This window comes from Poecilia mexicana, unplaced genomic scaffold (genome assembly GCF_051168715.1).
Source record: "Poecilia mexicana isolate PSO_F unplaced genomic scaffold, ASM5116871v1 scaffold_2, whole genome shotgun sequence".
NCBI lineage: Eukaryota > Metazoa > Chordata > Actinopteri > Cyprinodontiformes > Poeciliidae > Poecilia > Poecilia mexicana.
Window position 1 is genome coordinate 3,991,700 of NW_028263371.1, and position 22,690 is coordinate 4,014,389.

Consider the following 22,690-nt stretch of genomic DNA (forward strand, 5'->3'; position numbering starts at 1 on the left):
GGTGGAACTGAACATCTGCTGAGCTCATTATAGGAGCTAGTTCTCTGCTAAAAACACTGTTAAAGGGTTAATAAAGGAGGGATGTTGTGATTGCTTCCTGAAGGCAAAGTTTCAGAAAGAAACGCCGTCTCTTTTAAAGAGATGAAGGGCCAATTTCAAGGTGCTAAATTACAAAGTAAAACTTCTTTTAAGTCATACTTGATATTTACAGCATTCTGAAGGTCACATAATTACTTAATTATGCTATAAATTGGTACTATGTGCCTGGGAAACACATAATACTGCCTCTTTAAGTGTCCTCTGTTTATATATATATATATATATATATATATATATATATATATATATATATATATATATATATATATATATATATATATATATATATATATTTATATATATATATATATACTGATGTCATTGGATCTGTCTAATAACTGAATAACCACGTTCCCTAAACGTTCCCCCTGCATGTCTACCTGCAGTAATCAGCTACAACAGCATTGTTACTTTCCCGAAGCCGAATAACAGAGAGAGAACATTTTGTCTTAAGACGCCGTCTGAGTATTTTAACTTCCCCTCCGCCCACCGGATGTGCTCCATTAAGGCACCATTTATGCTCCGTTTATGCATGTAAATAGGGCCGTTGTCAAGCGTCACTCCCCTCGACCTGAGAAGCCGTTTATTAAGTTGCCACGGTTGATGGGCAACCGAGTCACTAGAGGGCGTTTTTCAATTAGCTTCCAAATTTAGAGGAGCGTCTCAGACGACAACAAACATGGCGACAGCAGAGGGGATCTTCATAGCGTGGAGTCTCAGAGAAATGAAAAGAGGCACCGTGGTAGTTCACTAAACGCGTTGCAGAATGTGAACTGAGAAGTTCTGACAGGTCCGGAATCTTCGTCTTTTTCTTCTTTCTTTTTGCTGATCTTACATGAGCTACGCTACCCAACACTGCCTCTAAGGGAAGTGGTGGGATCAGTTCATGATGGACTGAAATACACATGAAACACTTCAGGTCAAATCAGTTAACAAGAAGATTCACATATCGTCAACTTTCGAAAAGAATGACCTCAGTCACTTTTTGCCAAAAGATATTGTGGCAAAAAAAAAAAAAAAAAAATCAAAGCCTCTATCTTTCCAAAAGACACGTTAGGCATAAAAACAAATCACTTTGGGCAGAAAATGACTGAGGCCATTATTTTAGGAAGGTGACCAAGAGTAACGTTGTGCTTTAACAGACCAATAGACGTGGAATGGCATTAAAGATGGCATCTTTGAAACAACGTTTTAATAATAACTATGTTACTGCAATGTGGTCAAACCTTCACAAGCAAAACATAAAGTTAAGAAACGTGTCCCTAAATGGAGTTGAACAGTTTATGAGACAAAATTTTTCGGGATCATTCTGGACAACAAACTTAGTTGGAGCCTCATATTGACTGTATTAGAAATAAAACTTCAAAAACTGCTGGAACATCATTTAAAATAAATGTGTATTATATAATTCCCCCTCGGTTATTTGTCACAACATTATATTAGGAGTGCATCGTTGTTTGATGGTATCCCCATCAGCTTTGTTGATTTTTTTTCACAAAAGCAAACATAAAATAATTTCACACATAGATTAGTGTAGCAGTAGTATCGACAACATAAAGCTGCAGTCAATTAGCGAATGACTGCAGATGACTGGAACTGATCCTCCTCCAGCTCAGTTCCAAAGACCATCTGAAAAAGTTATTTCGGGTGAAAGCTGGAGTTTTAAAACACTCAGATCAACAGGAGCTGTTTGAAGTTTGGTGGAGGTTTTTATAACGATGCCTCCAAGTGAGCCTCGCTGTTGTAGAACGTTAGGGAATATTAGGGAACTCCAACTGGTTGAGGAATCACAGGACCAGAAGGACTGAACTCATACCGTCCAACTAAAAAGACAGAATGTCACCTTGACAAAAGGTAATCGATCCAGATTGAAATCTGATGACGCACTCTGTGCATAAGCCCAATGGACTGCAAGACCAAGGAGTTAAGAACGGTTAGACTGAGCGTGAAAATTGGGTCAGTGAATGCCGCGTGCGTTTGTTCCTACCTGCTGGTCAATCCCCACTGCGTCCAGTCCGTGGTACATGATGTTAACCCAGCCGTCTTTTGATGCTAGAACAAACAGCGACATAAGAGCCTACAGGAACACAGGCAAAACACACGCTTAGATTAAAATCATACCTGTCTAATAGGGAATTTGTACTTTTACTTCATTTGTTATCTACGGTGGCCCCTAGGGGACATGGGTGATTTCTGTTTTGTTTTTTTTTACTTTGGCGTTCCCGTGCTATAATGTTCTAGTCAATTCATGCTGCATCTTGAACACTGACAGTTTTTCACTGAATCATTTTCATTCTTAAAAAGAATTTTCTACCAAAATACTTTCTGAATTATCTCCCACGTTTTGAGAACGACATTCTGTGGACAGCTCTACGTTTACAGGTTCTAAAATAATACAGACATGACAAAAGGGATTATCTTTTTTTTTGTTGGTAATGATTTTATCCCGTACCTGTCCAAGGTTGTCAAAGTTGTACTTGTGGTGAACCCATCGGTAACCTGCTCTGATGCAGTCCGTTTTATTCGTGACGTTCTTCACGTCCGGACCCACGCAGTAGTAGAACTTGCCTTTGAAGAGCTTTTGATGCAGAAACACAAACGGAGAGGGAGAGATGAGCGAACGAGGCGACCAAAGACACATTCTGACGACGGCACGACGACACTCAGAAGCACAACCAGATGCCGCCTTTTACACAGCTTTTGAAGTAATCTCATATTTAATGTCTACGATGCGTTTGGTTCTCAAATAAATCTTCCTATCAAACACGTCGTAGACGGAGAGCATGGAAAGCAACGTATGCAGGCGGGGGATTTTGAAATTAATAACACTGGTTTTGCTTTGGGGAGGAAAGAGGCATGACGGGAGGGACTGCTGGTTCTCATTCATTCAAGTTTCCTCCATTAGTTCAGACAATTTGTCTTTGTCTACAGATGCTGTCAGTAGTTGACACAATCAACAAATGGAATAATAATCCTTGGCCCCGACTTTCTGAATTTTGGAGATAGACCATTGGCCAATACTCAAATCAGAATCTGTTCTTATCCATCGGTCAACAATTATCACCCCACTGTTACCAGCTTAATCGGCAGGTCAGGCTTTCCAAAGATCAGCGATCGGCCAGAAAACTGCAATCGGTGCACCGCTTGTAAATTTTATTCGGCGAGAGGGAAGGTACTTTTCTGAAGAGGCTTTCATGTACCTGAACTCCAAGGATACCAAAGATGATGAAAAAGGCACAGCAGATGAGAACAATGTTTCCGATGGGTTTGAGGGAAGTAATTAGCGTCTCCACCACCAGCTTCAGCCCGGGAGCCCTGCTGATAACCCTGTGACCCACACCAAGGCAGGCAGAGAGAAAACAAGAGACAAAGACTCAGAGAAAGAGAGCAAGAGAGCAAGAGAGGTGATTTTCAATGTAAAACTGTTAAATAGGAACTGAGTTTGCCGTGTCATTATCATCAAAGTAGCAAATGAAAAGGCTTGTGTTTTCTCTGTAATATACGAAGAACAGATGTATATTAAATTGGTCATAGATGGATTGACTTGGATCTTTTTAATTGGTGTTTATGCCAAAATAAAGCACCCGATACACTCGGTGGCGTTCCTCGTAAAGATGAAAAAAACAACAACAACTGCAGTAACATTTTATAGGTAGAAAAATTCAACATTTTATCTGAAAGTATTTCTCTAGTGGTAAAAAAACAACAACTATCTGCTATGAAATATTTTGTTTTTGGGAACTAAAAGCATCGACTGTGAACTAAAGTCATCAAAAGCCTTTAATATACACATGTTAAGGTTGATTAAAGTGTCTTAAAACCTTTAAATAGGAATCCAGGATTTCTTGTTTCTATGGAATATAAATGTAGTGAGACAAAAAGGAGCTTTTTGCTTCAAAATTAAAAGAAAATAAATAAGGTATGTTTGTAAGACGGATGTATGTTGGTCTTCAATCGTCAGCAAATAGCTCCAAGAAAATGGATGCTAGTCTGAAGAGTCAGAGCAATAATTAAAACAAAAAAACAAATGGAATTTGGGGAACAAGCCTGAATGATGTACCAAGTATATTTTTCTCCCATGGACGATGAGAAGGACAGTAAGTTAAGCTCTAGAGTCATTAATAGAGAGGTCAAAACAAAGACTGAGAGACTTGAGAGTCACAAAGTCGCCAAGATTTATGTTTTTACTCTTGTATAGAGCGATATTTGTATTTCATTAGTCTGCTTATTAGACCGTCATGAATTGAAACCAGTGCTGTGATGGCATTTTCCTTTTTATTTACATGATTTCACACAGAATAAGAGTGTGACAGACCTAGAAAGAAGATAAAAAAAAAAACTTGCACGACAAAGGAGACTTTGAGCTCAGTAACAAAGAGGTAGTGAAGGAGAGGAGAAAGCAGTTAACTCACTGACTTTTACCCGCTCCGAGTCAGACCGCGCTCTCTGTGTTGGACCTGTGATGGACTGTCCAGATTGAACCCTGACTCCTGTCTAGTGTCAGCCGTCAGTCTCCAGGACCTCCACGGACCCGGAGAGGATTAACCGAGTAAAGATAATAGATGGACGGACAGATAGCGCCATGTCTGGCAGACGGGTCGGGTCCCAGACTATTTTTTGCTTGGCTGGGAACAGTAGTTGGAGGTGGTGGTGGCCAGTGGGGAGGTGGTGGGGGTTCCAGCATGTTGCCTGGCAACTACTCAGAGATGAGTTGCTGTTTTTTTTTCTATGCATTTCCTCTAGGTAAGACTTTCGACAGACTTTGTAGTATTTAGGCAACATGCTTATATTTGTCAGTTGAAGTGCTCCAATGCAAAAACACCAAATCTTAGTATTTTTAGACTGTTTTTCTTGCACAAATATCTTATTACACTTAAAATAAGACGAAACTATAGCTATAGGAGTTTGTTTTGAGTAAATAATTCCTTAATACTGACGAAAAACTACTTGTTCCATTGGCAGACAAATTTACTTACAAGACATTTTCCCGATGTTACAGAGGAAATAATCTGCCAGGGGAACCAATACGTTTTCATCAATATCCCTGTAACAAAAAAAAAAAAAAGAAAGGATCTGATTTTGTCCATTTGTCACTAACCTGAGAGGCCGTAACGTCCTGAGCAACCGGAGAACGCGCAGGACTCCCAGGATCTTAGCGCCTCCTGCCATTGACACGACAATATCAATCAGAGACACAAAGACCAGGAAACCGTCCAGGATGTTCCAGCTGCTCCTCAGATACGCCGTCTCTCCCAGGTACAGGCCCATGGACACAACCTGGGAGAAACACAACGGAGACATAACCCGCATGAGCAGATGACTCATCAGACACACACGATCTTTGGTGTTTAATGTGTTGTAAAAATGTATGAGCTAATTTACAGATTCCTTCTGTTTTTGGCAAACGTCAATGTCACACAAAGATAACTGAAGCAAATGCAAAAAGATGGTCTAAAAATACTATCTTAAGTGTTTTTGCAACAACTAAAGTAGTGTTTCTGACTAATCATTTGCGTTAGCCAGAAACTGTTAGCCAACATCTGGCTAACATGGTAAAATGAAATTGTTCTTAAAAACATTAACTAACTTTAATGAACTGATGAAAAGAAGTTATTTATACCAACTTGGGCCTGTGAGAAAAAGACATTTAATTTGTGAAATCTTAAACTAGCTGCAAGCTATTTTTTTTGAAAGCTCAGTTAAATTTAAGCCATTTTTTTCTGCCAAGAGGACACTACTCAGCTTTTGTTTACAAAATCTGCTTATAAAGGGACAGCATAATATGTTTTCCAGTCACAGTGTCATTTTATAGCACATTCAAGTAACTGTGACAACCTTCAGTTGTTATAAAAATGCTGTTCATAATTTAATGCCTTTGAAATTGGCCCTCTGTCTCTTTAAGAAAATCTTACACTTTCTTAAACTCTGCTGTCAGGAAGTCATCGCAACATGGATCCTCTACTAACTCTTTAGCAACATAACAGCGTTTCAGTGAGAAGTAGCTCCTACAATGAGGTCAGCAGATGAAGTTCCAACAGGTGCTTGCTAATTGCTGCTGGCTAGTCTGAAGGAGCTGAGTGGGGAAGTCGAGAGGGCGGACTGCTGCACTGTTCTATAACATACTATAATAACATTATAACATGATGATGTAAGACTCAAAAAAGTTGATTTTACATAATACTGCCCCTTTAATCAAATTCCTTGATACTCACAGGCAAAAATAACAAAAAATGTGGCTAAACTGCTGGCTTCTGCATATTATTTTATTGCTCTGATTTAATATAACAAACTCTTGCTCCAGCAGGGATTGAAAGAAAAAAACATTGCAGTGCAAATTCTTCAGAAATAGAAAGACGCTACGCTGAAGAAAGTGTGAGACAGCTATCAGTCAGTGAACTGAAAGGCAGAAGTCAGGTATGGTGAAGAAAGGCATAGAAAAAAAGTCAAAGATGGAGTGAAAGGAATGGTAGATCCAAGACCAAAAATAGGAGATGTCATCAGAAACATGTGAAATGCAACTTTTTCTGGGGGGTTTTGTAGCATTTTTATGTCCCAACAAAAATCTCAGTGGAATAGAATGAAAAAGAGAACAAATGTAAATCTTTTATAAAAACTAAATAATGTTAATATGTTAATATAATTATAAGTATATTATATGTATCAAGTGATGTGGAAATAAATCAGAAGCATTTCATTTGCATATGACCATAATTGCATCATTGTGTTTGTTATTGTTTTATAATATAATATATTTCACACCACAGTTATAACAGTTTTGGGTTTTTTATTTTATTTTAGTTTCATTTCATTGTGACTTTTTGTCTAATTCAATTAATCTTAACTAGTTTTTAGAGTGTGTTTGCTAGTTTTCATTACTTATTAGTTAAATATTGTTTAGCTTTAGTTTTTATTGGTTATAGTGATTTTAGTTTTTTCATACTTTGACCTTTTTGAATTCAGCAACTAAATATTAACCAGAGTGTTGTGTCGTGATTATGGATACATCTATTAGGTAATGAACACTCAACTGAAGATACCATTTTCAAAAAAATTTATTCTATTATTGTTGAACAACTCAGCTTTTGCCATTTTGCGGACTAGCGTAGCGTAGCCACCAGGAGGAGCATGGAGTGTCAGCAGCTGATGTAAACTGTTTGCATGGATGAAAAAATAATCTATTTTACATCAGTTCAAGAGGCTGATATATAGATTCATAAATATGAAAACAAAAGATATGTATATAATTCCAGTATGTCTTAGTTTTAAAAATGCACAATTTAGTTCCAGTTAGATACAGTTTCAGCCCATTGGTTACAGTTTTTACTTATTCTAGTAAATGAAAATGTTTTCTCAATTTCAGTTTTCATTATGTTGTTGGCTTTAACGAAATCAACACCAGGCCTGAGTTGCATTTATCATAAAATTAGACAAACTTGTGAAAAAACTTGCACCACCATGTCATGTGCAGCAACAAAAGCCTTGAGAGAGAAGCTTCCTTATCATCCAGATAATAGAGCTTAGGATTCAACTAGATAGGTCTTGTTGAGAACCCAACAAAGTATTCTAAAAAATGTCATCCAAAACAAAAAATACATCTTTCCGCACTGATCCAAACTGTACAGCGGTGCGTCCAAACCACATCCCATAAATCAGGTTTCTAGCAGGGTTTTGACAGCGTACATATGGAGTTATAACATGTCTGTTCTGTTATTAATAGCAGCCTGGTTACACTGAGGCTCCACAGCTACTATTGGACTGCCTCAGGATATAAATAAAGCAGATTAAACATCACCCCGATAACACATGATTCATTGGACGTCTGGCACTTCAATGCCAACAGCGACAAAGGTTACCCAGCGCTTTTCTTACGCTGTCAGCGGTGTGACAAGCAGAGTGTGTCACAATAAATTAACTTTTAAATTGCAGTCAAACTCCATTTACAGTCTGATATTTCAGTCATCCCTGCTAATATTGGACTTGCTCTTTAAGTGCTTTTTCAGGTTAAAATGGGATTACCTACGTCTGCGATGCTAAACGGTGAAATGATTCTACTGGACTGATGAGAACGGCGTATAATTTTACAGATTGCCTATTGATATTTCAGAGGTGGTTGGAATATAAAGCAAACTTTAAATCATAAGTACCATCAACATACACACCCTACATAGAGCCAACACCACCATCATCTGCCACCCTACAAGAACAATCAGCTTTTGACAATGGGCGGATGGATAGCTCAAGCTGAAACTGGAGATTTTCTCACTATTACGATGAGTTTATTCATTTTAACATGTTGTGGCTGAACTGAATTTAAAACTAGTACTTGTTAAGGGTGGACTGGAAACGAAGTTTCTGAAGAGCTCTTTGGGAAATGGATGCAAATTGTGTTCAGCGTGTCCGACTCAGTGACTGTGGCACGGCTGAAAAGCAAGACACCGGCCCGTCTTTTTGATCTAATTTCTTTCAGCCTAATTTATTCAGCTTTTAAGAAAATCTAATGATGCAGATCTGAAGGAAACCCAGACACGATATGGCATTTATCAGAAATCACAGCCTCAGACGGCCCTGGAACTCAAAGAAATAGTTGGAAGGAAGATGAAGTTACTCATGATGCGTTTAAATGGAGTCTAATGGCCGACATCAACAATCTAAAAGGCTAAAGATGCTAAGATAGTTTAATTTGCTTTAGTGAGGAAGGCTCTTGATGTGACAAAAATGTATATCTTGGAATTTTAATGAATAGTCACTAAAAACAGGGAATGTAGAAAACCAATATTCTCAAAAGAAGAAGAGAGAGACACTTTGTCCCACTGCTAGCGAAATTCTACTCCATTATCATCTCTCTTCACATCTCCATCTGTTACCAGTCACCACAATAATTATTTATTTTTCCTGGTTTAACTATTTTTTTTCTTAGACCAAGCCACTAAGTGAGCAGCTGCTGACTTTAACTCTACATACTTAGATTTTCTTTGCGATTCTGGATTGTTTTCTCGATCTTCTAATCAGGTGTCGCACTAAACCTGGTTATGCTGGAAGGTCTTTGATGTGATATGGAAGTCATTTCTTTGCACTGTAACCACCTGCTTGGCCCACCAGAGGGACTGCTGGGAAATTAGTAATTTAATGCTACCAACTGGGCTTCTTTACACAGAGTAATTGTCATAGTAAATGAAATTTGTCTGTCTTGTATTAAAGCTTTCCATTTTGTGTCATTGTGTCAGTGTGATTTTAATGTTTTGTGCATTTCTGTATAATCCATGGGATTGGACCAGTTTTCTGAGTTGGTGCTTTAAGACAAAACTAAATGAATTAAACTGAATCTGAAAAAGGTCACGAGTTAGACGGATGGCACAGCAATGTATAGGTACGATGCAAGAAAAGTAGTAGAAAGACACTCGAAACCAGATCTAAGTGCAAATGGAGCAGCAAATTGAAGGATAATAATGGAGCTACTTTGATTAAATTACAAATTAGGAAAATAAAGAAAGGGGAAGTTATAAGAAAGGGATACAAGACTGCAGCCAGCTCCATCCAGCAGTACCAGTGAACCATACACTGTCACAATCTAAGTAACAATCTGCTACACATGCCTTCATTATCCACAACCATAAAAAAATCATTGTCGGATTTCTACTGGTGCAGAGAATGCCCAAAGACTCAAAGATCTTAAAAATGGATAGTTTAATGTCTTCTACAAGGTAAGAAGGATAAAGCAGAAATCATGTGTGTTTTTGATGGGAGGTTCATGAGCGGCTGAAGGCCAGCTGAAGAATGAAAGTCTTCTAATTAAATTCATTATCTGGCTGCCCATCAGTAATGATTCAAGTGCAACTGATTAAAACACCAAGGTGGAGAGTTATCAGTAAAACCAACAGGAGGAGCTAAATAGGAAACTAGAGGATAAACAATTAAGGAAGAAAGGGATAGGTGGATGGGTAGATGGCAGAAAATAAAAGAGACGATACAGTAAAAGAATGGCCTGAAGATACAAGATCCAGAACAAAACTAAAAAGGTAACACTAGATAAGCTTCCAATGTGTGAGTATTTGTCTATATTTAGCCAATGTGGAAAAAACACAATTTTGCAATTGCAGTGTTTCCATGAAATTAAAATCACATGTGAATAAGTTTGTTCATGTGGTAAGTCAATAAAAGTCATGGCAGCGACAGATGTGAACAGTTACATGAGATATTTTCATAACTCAATCCCTAACAAGCCCTTATACTGGGGAGCGGCTACGTATGTAGCGTTTTGGGGGAAATTGTAGTCGACCATTTTGCAGAAAAGCTGTGGATTCAAAATTTTAGATTGACACACAACTTTTTGTGAACTGCGTGATGCTGTGAGAGCTCTGGTAGAGCCAGCTGCAGATTGTCTGAAAAAACAAAAACAAAACAAAAAACCATCATCCTTCTTCCTGTTGGTTTCTTCTTTGTTGTTTTTGCCAGTGGTAACTTGCAGTTGTTGATCATGTCACTTGTGTGATGTAATAATAAAAAGTGTTTCAATTGCAGTTTCACAAAATACACAACAAAAACCTTTCACTGGAAAACATGAGTTTTATCAAAATTATGTTTTCATTAAGCAAATGTATTTTCATAATTTCAATTCCAGCAATTCTATATTTAAAAGAAACACAGCTATTGTTATTTAAGACAAAAGGAAAAGTCTAATACAGCTAAGATAATGTGTTAAGAAAGAAATTACTAAAATGACAGCAAAACAGGCAGAACTACAGCAAAAAAAAAAAAGAAAAACAAAATAAGACAAAAGAGTTGGAAGTGTTTTACCTTGACTGTCATCTCTGCGACAAAGATGGCCGTAAAGATGTAGTTTGAAAGGGTGAGTAACAGTCTTTCCTACAGTGCAAATAGACAATAGAAATAATTTGATGGATATAGAAAAAAAGGAAAAATTATTTTTATTTTAATTGTTTGATACAGTTTAATAATTGTTTGACCCACCTAAAAGGTTCAAAGCAAAAAAAAATATTCAAAACACACCGTAAATGTTAATCCTCTGCTGTGCTCTGAAGCCTCACTGACAGGAGTTGTCAAATAACAGCGATTTGGATCTTAAACTTGCCAGAAGTGTTCAGATTCAATTTAATTGCATACTTGCTTGAAATAACTGCTTAGCATCACATCAAAAATACACCGAGATGTCAGAACATAATGAACTGTTGAAAAATGTAGGATTGTTGAGGAACTGTCTTAAAGAGCGTTCATGAATTAGATTCTTGTTTATATTAATAAGGTCAATTAAACTGGATTATGTCAGGATCAGGGGCGAAAACACGATTCAAGTCAAGGGCTGAAATCAATGGTTATTAAAAAATACTGCAATAAAAGCATAAATAGTGCATGCTTTGGATTTTTAAATGGTTGAAACAATAATTTTGTCTTTTCTAGAGTCATTTTATGTACAAGTCAATAGTTGGGTTTACTTTCCTTCTTCACAACAGCAATTCCAATTTTTACTATTGAAACTTTTACTAAGTTTGAACTTCAAAATCACTTGTATTTTAAAAACTTTAAAATACAAGTAGCTATTTGTAGCTAGAAGATACTGTAGCTAGTAGCTCCTGTTGCTAACAGCTACTGTAGCTAGCAGCTTCTGTTACTAACAGCTACTGTAGCTAGAAGCTTCTGTTGTAGCTAATGTATCTAGTGGCTACTGTAGTAGCCATTTAAAAGCTCTTAAAATAGAAGTGATTTTAAAGTTCAATCAAACATATCAATAGTAATGCTATTTTGTAGACTGACAGACTACCCGACTTTCCTTCTAAATCTGTGCACAGCTAGTTAGAGCACAAACTAGCAGGCTAGCTAGTTTTATTAGCTAGTTTAGCTACCTAATTTGTGCACTAGCTGTGCTAGTTTGTGAAGAGCGAGTTAACAGCTAGTGTTTGCTTAAAGAGTCAAACAGTTCAGCACTTAAAGAGTTAATTTTAAGAAGTGCATTTTGTCTTTATCAGATTGGTATTAAGGCTTAACTCAATCTGTTGTTCAGCTCTGAAAGACTCAATAAAATCTGACACTGCATATTTAACACTGCAAAGTTTGCTGTGTGTAGAGAATAATAAGTAACGCTGACAATTATTGTTCTTACCAGGCTTCCTTGAAGTATCTTGGGCCTTTCCAGAGCCACTGTGATGCAGTTGAGGAAGATAAAGACCAGGACCACGTAATCAAAGAGCTTATGAGCAATGATGGACTGACAGAGAACCCTGAATCTGAGAGGAAAGGGATAAAATAAGAGTATATTAGAGCTTCACATAGATTTTCAAAAATACTTTTCAAATTCCAAATTCCAACACATGATTATGTTTCAGTCTAAATATTTCCAAAACATCTCATCATGATATTTTGTATTATATGTTCTGTACTCATGTTTCAGATGACGTGCTGTTGTTTAGTCTTTTGTTGTTGACGTTCTCACCATTGTCAGAAAGTTTTATTTTGAAAAGTAAGATTTCTACTCTGTTTATTTCCTGTTTTCTCCATCTTTGGGTCACTCATATTGTGTTGTTTTCTGTGTGTGTGTAGTTTCTGTTCAAACTTTCAGTCCATTACATCAGCAGTCTGTAACTCCAGTCCTGAATTACCTCCTTGGCATTGTCAGCAGTTTTCAGAAAAGCCTGGTTATCGCCTATTTATTTGATTCAGGCGTGTTGGAGCAAGGTTGCAAACAAAAGTTGCAGAACAGTGGCACTCAGACAACTGGAGTTGCTGACCCCTGCATTGGATTTTTGCTCTCAAATTTCTAACTCAGCACCACTATTCAGTCTCTTGTCTGTGCCTCGTCACAACAATCGGCTCTCCTGGTTTTCTTGGTCTTTTGTTGGCTTCATGTTCCAACTTCCAGTTCTAGTTTTACTAAAAGTCTATCATTAAATCTCTTCATTTTGGATCTATTCTGCTTCTTGCCTGCGTTTTACATTGAAAACACATGGCCAAACGGACACCTACGAGGCCTTCATGGAGTAGTTTAGATTAAGTTACACACACAAGAATGATTATTCCAATTAGGAGACTTTCAAAGTTGACCACTTTGGGTTTTTATAAGAAATATAGGAATGATGTAGGTTAAATACCAGTAAAACTTTTCAAATTATATTTGTAGAAAAACAAAGAAAAAAATTTACTTCTTAATTATGTAGTTTTGTTCGACTTTATCCATTTCATAGTTCTTAAACAGTAATTAGTTTAGTTGTTTTTTTTTTTCTTCAGAATCCACGAACAGCTCAAGAGCATAGGAAATTACCAAGCATCTGTCCAATTACTGTACAAAGTATTGCTTTGGCAAGCTTGGCTTCATTTTATTTCGAGCAATTAATTTGATCTTTTGGGTAAAAAAAAAAAAAGTAAATAAAATGAAAGGCAAAAGTTTTTGAAAGGAAGGGAAATTCTTAGGAGAATAAAAACATAAAACAAAGCACTGCACTCAGAGTTGTGCTTCTCCCTTTCTAGAAAATTAGACACGGGTCGTGCCCACACTAAGCATAAGCCGAGAACTATATTAACTCCATGCACCACCAGAAAGCCATGAGGTGCTGCTTTGTGGACATAAAGGCCAAACGACTTGAGGAACCTCTATACCTGCTGCTGTGCTTCGGCTGAAGAAATCAATTAGCTAATCTGGCTGCCATTCCTGCAGACCAGGATGAGGCTACCCCGTCCCCAACGGCACTGACAACAACCTCACAACCCACCTGGGTGGCTCATTCCTCCGTTAGGATGGATTCACACCAGCCCCGTTTAGTCTGTTTAACCAAACTTTAGCAAGTTTGCCTGGGAAGTCCGGTTTGCTTGGCGAGGCGTAGCAGAACTCTGATTCGGACTAAAAAAGCGAACTGCGGTCCGCCTACAAGCCTCAGTCTCGGTTTGGCTGAAGTGAACTCCTCTTCTTTTTTTATGGCAGTTGGAAAGCAACATATTAATGTGCATTACCGCCATCTACTGGAGTGGAGTGTGGACCGGGATGCTAAATGTATATTACCCCCAGCCCAAAACAAACAAACAAAACAAAACAAAACATAAACAAACAAAAAAAAACCAGAAGTGAACGAGTTTTGAATGGATAGGTAGATGAAAAAGGACCGGAGACCTCTCCAAAAACAAGAAGTGAACTATAGCGCAAGGCATTATGGGTAAATACAACCAAAGCAAATCTGTGAGTCTAATGCTAAAGGGAGAAATGGCTCGTAGTGTTTTGTCAAAAATAAAAAATAAAATCCTACACAGCAAATTTGGAAGTGTTCCATCAACTCCTACAGAGTTAAATTCAACACTTTGAAAGTGTCTATATTGGTTCACTCTGGATGGTGTAGAAGTTACACTTTTGAAAGTGTTATTTGTGATAGAGTTGAATCAACCCTCACAGTAGTTGAAATCAAACACACTTAATCTACCCAGCACTAGTATATATTGTCAAAGTTAACACTATGAAAGTGTTAATTTAACAGAACGGTGTAAAGTATATATTAACATAGAAATGTGAGTTTTGACATACTACTGACAGGGTGTGCTGTGGTGGTGCAGGGGTTAAGCTCAGCCCACATATGAAGGTTCTAGTTTTCAATGCGGCTGTCGTGGGTTCACTTCCCGGCCTTCCCCTTCTCTCATTATCCACTTTTTTTTTGTCAATTTACTACCAAATAAAAGCCACTAGAGCAATTAAAACCTTTTTATTTCCCAGAAACTATTGGCAATCAATAATCCCCAAATTCATTTTACAAGACATTAGATGCCACCTTAGATGCTACAAAAACACCAGCACCATTTGCAGTATGTAATCTTTTATTTCAAAACATCAAACAGCAGTGACAGCAATATACAACAAAGGTCATACATTTATGGTACTTTGCACTGAAGGTGAAGTGTGCTTTGAAAGTTCATTGGAAGCGGCCATGGATGGTCTTGTGATCACTGATGGTGAAGTGTCTTTGGTGCTGCTCTTGTTTTCACCAGCATGAAGGAGGAAGACTTCCAGCCTGGAAGGAAAAACAGGAAATATAGCAGAAACATTAGGATAATATATAAATATTTTAAAAAGAAGTGTGAGCAAAACTAATCAAACTCACCTGTGTGTGTCACCGTCATATTTATTCACATTACTCTGCCCACCTGGTTTACAAGATAAAGCATAAAAAAAGTCAGAAATAATTACTAAAGAAATTAGTCAGCTTATAGAAAAAAATTTGGACAGCATTAAAAGTCGTGCCAACCTGTCTGAAGAAATGTGTTGGAGTCATCATAACAGGCTTCAGTCACCAACATGACACACTGACAAAGAAAAAACATTTTGGCAGTTTTTATATGTGCCACAGGTACAAAACACCAGAGTCAAATGGCTCAATTGCCTTCTGATTGTGTAGATATGTTCTCCAGAGTCCTGCTAATCACCTAATTATTGTATTCAGGTGTGGTGCAGCAGCGGAACATCTAAATAGGACAGGACAGTGGCCCTGCAGGACTGGAGTTTGACACCTGTGGCTTAGATCAAGCCAACGGTCAGCACAGCCACTCCCCCGTTTTGTAGTCTACAGCCAAAAACTTAAAGAAAACGACCCTGCAGCTAAATAATGTTAACTCAAATGGCCTTCAGATTTTCCTGACAGTTTTAATGTTCGGTTAAGATAATAAACAGTCGTATATACCGTGATATCCAAACAAATAAACATACGTTAAGCAAACTATGTATATGAATCGATACTCTTGTGTAAACGGAAAAATAATGCCTCCATAAAAAATAGTCAAAAACATGATCATTTTTACATGGAACTTACCTTGCTATAATAAGCTCCAGACAAGACGCAATACTGCTGCCTCCACTCCTTAGGCAAACATGTGATGCAGTAGCGGAACAAGACGGCATCGGCCGGGGGGCGGGGCTAATGACCGGGCCCAAATAATAAAGCTCATGATAATTTAACCTTACAACATGGACTTGCCCGCAACAGCGGAGCTAACAAGTTTCATCACCAGAGAGAGCGACTATGTCATTCTGAAGTCCATCTGACATGAAGTACAACAAACCAAGAAAAGAACAGAAACATCAGGCTACTGGTCACTAATGATGAAACAACACAAATTCAAAACGTTAGATAATCCGTAGAAATGCTCTAGCTAGTTTGCCATTTGTTGCCAAGTGACTGATGATGACGTTGGTGAGAAGCTTTACCCACAATGCACCTGGAGACAATAAGGACGATTCATTTGTAGTTTTGTGTGTGAGGAGATGAAAGGTTTTTTGAAAGAGTTTGATTTGTTGGACAGAGCAGTGTGAAAGTGATCTGCAGCAGCTGCAAATCTAAGAGAATGTCGCAGGGTCAGTCCCCAATCGAACCGAGTCTATCAGACTGTCCAGTGTGAAATCACCACAAGTTTGTCTTCTTTCCCTGTTTTTAGCTCCACCCGGGTCGACTTTTTACACAAACATACGCAAATGCCTACACACACAGACCCAAGCATGCAAAGTGGAGTGAGGCATAAACAAGGCAACGACGTACATATGCTCACACACTCCCACACGCGCATATGCGGAGCCCCTCTGAACACATGTACCAACGGGCAGCAAGATATTACCAGAGATGTGGTTGAACACGAGCGCGGAACACAAAATGGGTGCTTGACAGATGGCACCTGTCGTCGTGCCAACACACCGTCCTGGGGCCTGGCTTCCCTTAAGTGGCCATCAGCAGGCTGGGAGTCGGGTGAGTGAGCGAGTGAGTGGAGGACAGTGATTTTTCTTTCTTGCAGTGTTCATGGGGAGTTTTCTGCAGCCTCTGGAAAAGCAACAGCTCAGCCACCGGAGAAACATGCTGCATTATTTTTTCTTTATTAAGCCATTTGTGGAACCAGAGAGACATTTTCTCTTTTGGAACTGAAATGATTTGAAAATTGACTGCCTGCTTGTTCCTCAATCTTCCAGTGAGGTCTTAAACATTTCCAAACCTTTGTGTTTTTTTTAAAGCTTCAGTAACTTATAAAAGGATATATAATTTTACACATTTGTTAAAAATGTTACTATATCATCACAGTACGGTATGAGACAGAAAATCTGAAAAAAAAAAATTAAGATCCTCTGTCTTCTTACAGTGCCAACTAGAAACAACCAATCAGAGCCAGGAGGCGGGTCTTAGTGCTGTTAATCATCTCTTGTGAATTCTCAGGCTAGTTAGCGCACCCACCAAAAAAGGCATATAAACGGTTTTCCTGTAATTATGAGTAGCTTCTCATGGTACTTGTCACGGTTTGTATTATATATATATATATATATATATATATATATATATATATATATATATATAAATAAACATTATTTATAAAAGTTCCACACTGCAGCTTTAAGGCTCTTTAAGTCTTACTGAGAAAACTGCCTTTCTTTGCACCGGAGCTCTAAACAAAGAGGATTAGCCGAACCGTCTTGCCAAAGCGCACCTCAACACAATGAGGACACAAACCCGCCACATTGTTCTCCCCTCTGACGAGTTACATCTGTGGCATTTACATCCCAAGCTCAAGCCAGTGGCAATCCTGCACTGGCTTGAATAAAGGTCAGCGGATGTTGTTTTTTGTTTTAATCATCGTTATTGGAGAAACATCCCAATTGATTAGAATGTGGGACTGAAAAAATGATGTCCTGCCAACAGACTACTTTCTCTAAACATTCAGTAACGCTGCAGAATCCACTGGATGCGTTCAATGTTTTATTTTTATTCTATTCTCCTTGCGCACCTACAGACTGAAATTTCCACAGTTATCTTCTGAAAATGGGTTCAGGTGAGTCAGGATGGAGGGCGTTTGACAGTTTCTCTGGTGACTCTGAGTGAAGACTGAAACTCTGTCAGCTTAGAGCTTCCAGTGTAGCTCTGCTGAGGAGTAACTCTATTCAGCTCTTTTGAAGCTACTAACAGGTTTTCTACCAGTATTGACCTTTATTTAGTACTTTTCATCTTTCCACCAAGTCTGACCAGCTGCCATGTCATACTGGTAAAAATAATCAGTCCGACACCATGATGTCAGGTCAAGTTTACTTGTAAGGCCAATTTCAGCAACAAGGCAGTTCTGTCAGTATCTAAGTTTTCTGGAAGTCTGTTCCAGATCTGTGGTGCATAGAAGCTGAATGCTGCTTCTCCTCGTTTGGTTCTGGTTCTGGGGATGCAGAGCAGAACAGGACCCAGAAGACCTGAGGGGTCTGGAAGGCTGGTACAGCAACAGGAGATCTTTAATGTATTGTGTTAGTGATTTATAAACTAACAACAGTATTTTGAAGTCTATTCTCTGAGCTACAGGGAGCCAGTGTAGGGACTTTAGAACTGGTGTTATGTGCTCTGTCTTCCTGGTTTTAGTCAGAACAGCAGCAGCGTTCTGGATGTGAAGACACTGCTGCAGTAATCAATGCAACTAAAGATAAAAGCATGGATGAGTTTCTCTAGATCTTGACCTCTATTCCTGGAAATGTTTCTTCAGGTGACAGAAGGCCGACTTTGTAACCGTCTTTATGTGGCTCTGAAGGTTCAGGTCCATCACTAGGCCCAGATTTCAAACCTGATCTCTAATTTCTAGCTTTTTTAGCTGAAGATGTGTACTGACTCTAGACCAAACATAACTTCAGTTTTGTTTCTTGGGATTTTCAATTGCTGATTATGTGAAGTGTTATTCATCCAGTTCTGAAGTGCGTGAATAACATGTTATGCCAACAACTTCACCCACCTGTGCAGCAAGTTTGTCATAATTTATTTTCATTTCCCAAACCCCCATCACTGATGATTACGTCTCCATTCTAGATTTGGCCTTTAATTAAGCCCTGCCTGTGAAGATTGCTTTGTAGATTGATTTCCTGTGTTTATCTCTGCTCTGTCAATAAACAGTTTTCCTCTCAATGCTGGTCTCACTTGGCATTTCTGTGTTTAAGCTTTGTTTAATAATAAATTAACACAATTGACTACAAAACAAAATATTTAATATTTGATAAATATTATTAAATGTATGCGCACAACAGTGTATTAGAGCCATTGTAGATAGAGAAAAAGAAGTAAATTTCTCCCAAAGTAAAACTCAGAAATTTTTGATTAATTTCAGAAATTTTCTTTTTTTTAAAGTCAAACATTTTTGACTTTGGAAACTCAGAAAATGTCCAAATTTCCAAAAATTGAAAATGTATGACGTTTGGAAAATTTCTGAGATTAATCTCAAAATTTCTGAATTCTTTGCACATTTTCAACTTTTATAGAAAGTTTGTGGGATTAATTTAAATTATGTTTTTTTTTTTGTAGTGGAAATGTACTTTTTTCTTTTTTTTTTTGTCTGCAATGGCCCTAATATGTTGCCATACATATACTTTTACAAAAAGCCAAAATATGTTGTCTCATTCACTCCACTGATTTCTTAAACTTTACATCAGTATCTCACAGCTGATTTCATGTTGTGTATTTGTAAAACTGCATTCTTTTTGATAACTTTTTGTTTAGACTTAACCAACAACATTTTAAAGAAACTATGCATTTTACTCAAATCATCTTTGATCTTTAGAAGTTAAAAGAATGTTTGCACTCACTTGTTTTGAGGAGAGAACATGTAGACAGACCAGTCCTCTCTAGTCTCACACCAGTCTGGCTTGTAAACCTCCATCATTTTCTGGATACGGAAGCACCAACTCTTTAACGAAAACAGAGAAGGGTTTTAGTAAGAATCTGGTATAATGGTAGAAATAAAAGGTGTGCAAAGTTGTAAGTTTACTGAAAGCAAATAGAAAAAACTATAACATTGTATTGTTCAATATACTGTTTAGTTATTTACACGTAGACGATGTGCAACATTTCTTTAACCTTTTAAGACGGGAGATTATGGCAAGAAAATGCTCATTTCCACCTGCAGTTTTTGGACAGGTTGATGTAATCAAGTATGATTTAACAGATTATGAACTGGTGAAAATCCATCTAATAATTAATTACAGACATGTCATTATTCAGATCTCACTAAAACCCAAGCAAACCAAACAACAAACCAACAGGAAAAGAATAAAACTATTTCTTTGCCTTCATCAATAATGAGAACAAATCTGCGTGTTTAACAGCTATATTATTGTCAAACATGCAAACATGAACAACTAGACATATAAAATTCACATTTAGGTGCCGATGTAAAAGGGTATTGTACTGCTCAGAATCTAATACTGGAGCTTGTCCACTCACATAGTCTGTTTCTTCGTCTAGATCTGCTCTGTCCTTGCGTGCGTTGACCTGAGGGAAGACATTGGTCATCAGATGGTTGTGGTGACCCGACGCCTTGCCGTTGCAGTCACGGTGGTCCGCTCCCAGACCGCTGCCGGCTCCCGAGCCCCCCGTGAGCGAGCCCGCCGCCCCGGACCCGCTCTTTCTCACGTGGTCAGGGATCTGAACGGGCGGCGGTGCCGGAGCTTGTCCGCCCGTCCGGAGCAATTCCGGGAGTTCCAGGGAAAGAGCCCGCCGATCCCGTCTGCCTCCGAAATGTCTGGAGAGGAACATCGGGGGCGGCAGGGGATGATGGGAGTGATGCGAGTGGAGAGAGTGCGAGAGAAGGGATTCCTGCTCCGAAGCATGGTGGTAGGAGTAGGGGGAGCGGGTGCTGCGCACACGCAGGCTGCCGCCAACAGGGGGCGCCCCACTGAACCCGTAGGTCCTCCTACCAAGGCTGTTGGAGCTGGACCTGAGGAGCAGAAGATGAAAAGCATGGCCAACTTATGAAATGCTAATGTAAAAGAAATCGACAATCTTCTGTACGTTTGCTGCAGTTAACGGCAAAAACCACAGCAGAAACACGAATCACGCATATGGACAGTTCAGGTTTCATATTAAGAATTTATTAAAACAAAAATGTTAAATAAACAGCTAATAATTGTCCACCTGCGACTCCATCCAGACTGTGGAGGAAAAGGTCGCCCCCAGTTGTGGTAGTTGGAACTGCGGCCATGGCGCTGAAACGGAAACACAAACAGTAAAAAGTACACTCATCTGAAAAGAGTCAAGGTTTCACTAAGGAGGTACACTGTAACTTGCAACATTGTACATAATTGAAAAAATGAGTGAATATAATTTAGCTTTGATCAAGTCCAGGAAAACTTTAAGCATATTGAGTTACAGTGTTGACTTTAATCGAATAAGTTGACTGGATTTGACTTATGTTGTTTTAGTTATAATAAGCACTTGATTTAAATAAGTTAAGGGCCTTTAGAGGTAAAAACATTTTAAAAATTACATTACTTCTAATTAACCAAGTTAAGAAAGAAAGTAGCTTTGTTTTTTTTTTACAAGTTAAAAATGTGACTTCAGAAAGCTTTGGGATTTATTTATATATACATTCGGTGCAGTTGAAGTAATTACACACATAATTGATGCTCAGATTTATTAAGTTAGCTTAATAAGTTAGCATAGTAAAACTGTAACAAGTTAATGTTATGTTTTAACACTGCATTAACGGAGCCTGTCTTATCCACTACATACTATTCAGTATATGACACGAAGCGCTACGATCAACTATCATTTAATATATAACAGGTATTTACACATAAGACCAGGTTAGCTTAGATCTGAAATGAAAGCGACAGAAAAAAGAAAATGAAGCTGAAACAAAAAATAAGTACGAGGGCAAACACAAACACAAAGCCTAATGTTCAAAGTTTAGTACTTCAGCATAAAGTATCACGTTTTATGTACATCTAATTAACTTTTGGTAGCACTTTCTGTAATCGTGAACAGTAAGTCAAGGTATTTCAACCCCCGACTTGCACCAGATTTCAGTTCCCCATCAACAACAAAAAGAAAATCATTTTGATTCAGCCTCTATCAAACGCAGAAGCAACCCGTTAAAAAGAGTGACACCGATCGTATCACAGCACTGCATCCAACCCGTCCTATCAACACCCAAACTGATAAGCAGCAGAACAACAACAACAAAGCAGAGCAGAGCAGAGCACCACTAACTGGATCTGATTCACACACCCTGCAGTGTATTTTCATCAAAGCGCTGGCTAAATGAGCGCTGACAAAACTTCAGCCGGAACAAGAAATAAAAGTTCTTCATGAACACGTCCTCTTGAATGCCTGTCATCCAATTGTTTCCAGCACCAGGTTCTACGACTGCTCCCTTGTTATAGAAAAAAAAACCCTCAAAGGTATCAAAGTGAGGAGGATCTCATGCACACATTGAGTTTAGCATCATAACCTCTGAGGTACGAGCGCCGCCGCATTTCATTATCTCACCCATTACTGTGTTTTCACTTCTCTACGTCTCCCTCCTGGAGTTGCCATCATATATTTATACATGTGTATGTACTTCATAAGGCTTCAGTTCAGTTTACAAAAGGAAAAAAAGAAAGAAAAGAAAGTATTTTGTACATGTGCATTAAGCACTGGGTGCGTGCGGCTTACCCGAGGCAATTATGTGATTTTAATGAGGAGGCTGAAACCGCACCAGAGCTGTAATGAATAGAATATACATCAAAGCGCATCAAACTCGATTCACTTGATCAAATCTAAAATCCCTCCCACACAGACATAGATGGCAGTGTTAAAAAATTAATCATACAACAATGTGCACCTGT

At 38.3% G+C, this 22,690-nt stretch overlaps 1 protein-coding gene and 1 long non-coding RNA gene across 2 annotated transcripts in view; both read right to left on the reverse strand.

The window, feature by feature from the left end:
* Positions 1–22,690, reverse strand: part of cacna1ib (calcium voltage-gated channel subunit alpha1 Ib) — a 95,064-nt gene that overhangs the window by 36,138 nt on the left and 36,236 nt on the right. The window contains exons 12-20 of the mRNA XM_088009149.1: positions 20,994–21,064; positions 20,304–20,796; positions 19,667–19,767; positions 12,215–12,338; positions 10,894–10,962; positions 5,198–5,376; positions 3,300–3,426; positions 2,552–2,677; positions 2,087–2,176 (exon numbers count right to left, since the gene is read on the reverse strand). Of these exons, the coding sequence (XP_087865275.1) occupies positions 2,087–2,176; positions 2,552–2,677; positions 3,300–3,426; positions 5,198–5,376; positions 10,894–10,962; positions 12,215–12,338; positions 19,667–19,767; positions 20,304–20,796; positions 20,994–21,064 (1,380 nt within the window). The remainder of the gene's footprint in view (positions 1–2,086; positions 2,177–2,551; positions 2,678–3,299; positions 3,427–5,197; positions 5,377–10,893; positions 10,963–12,214; positions 12,339–19,666; positions 19,768–20,303; positions 20,797–20,993; positions 21,065–22,690) is intronic.
* Positions 14,724–15,623, reverse strand: LOC148160334 (uncharacterized). The gene is made up of 3 exons (XR_015764315.1): positions 15,333–15,623; positions 15,189–15,231; positions 14,724–15,098 (listed from the first exon to the last, which is right to left on the reverse strand). It is a non-coding gene; the product is annotated as an uncharacterized LOC148160334 (long non-coding RNA).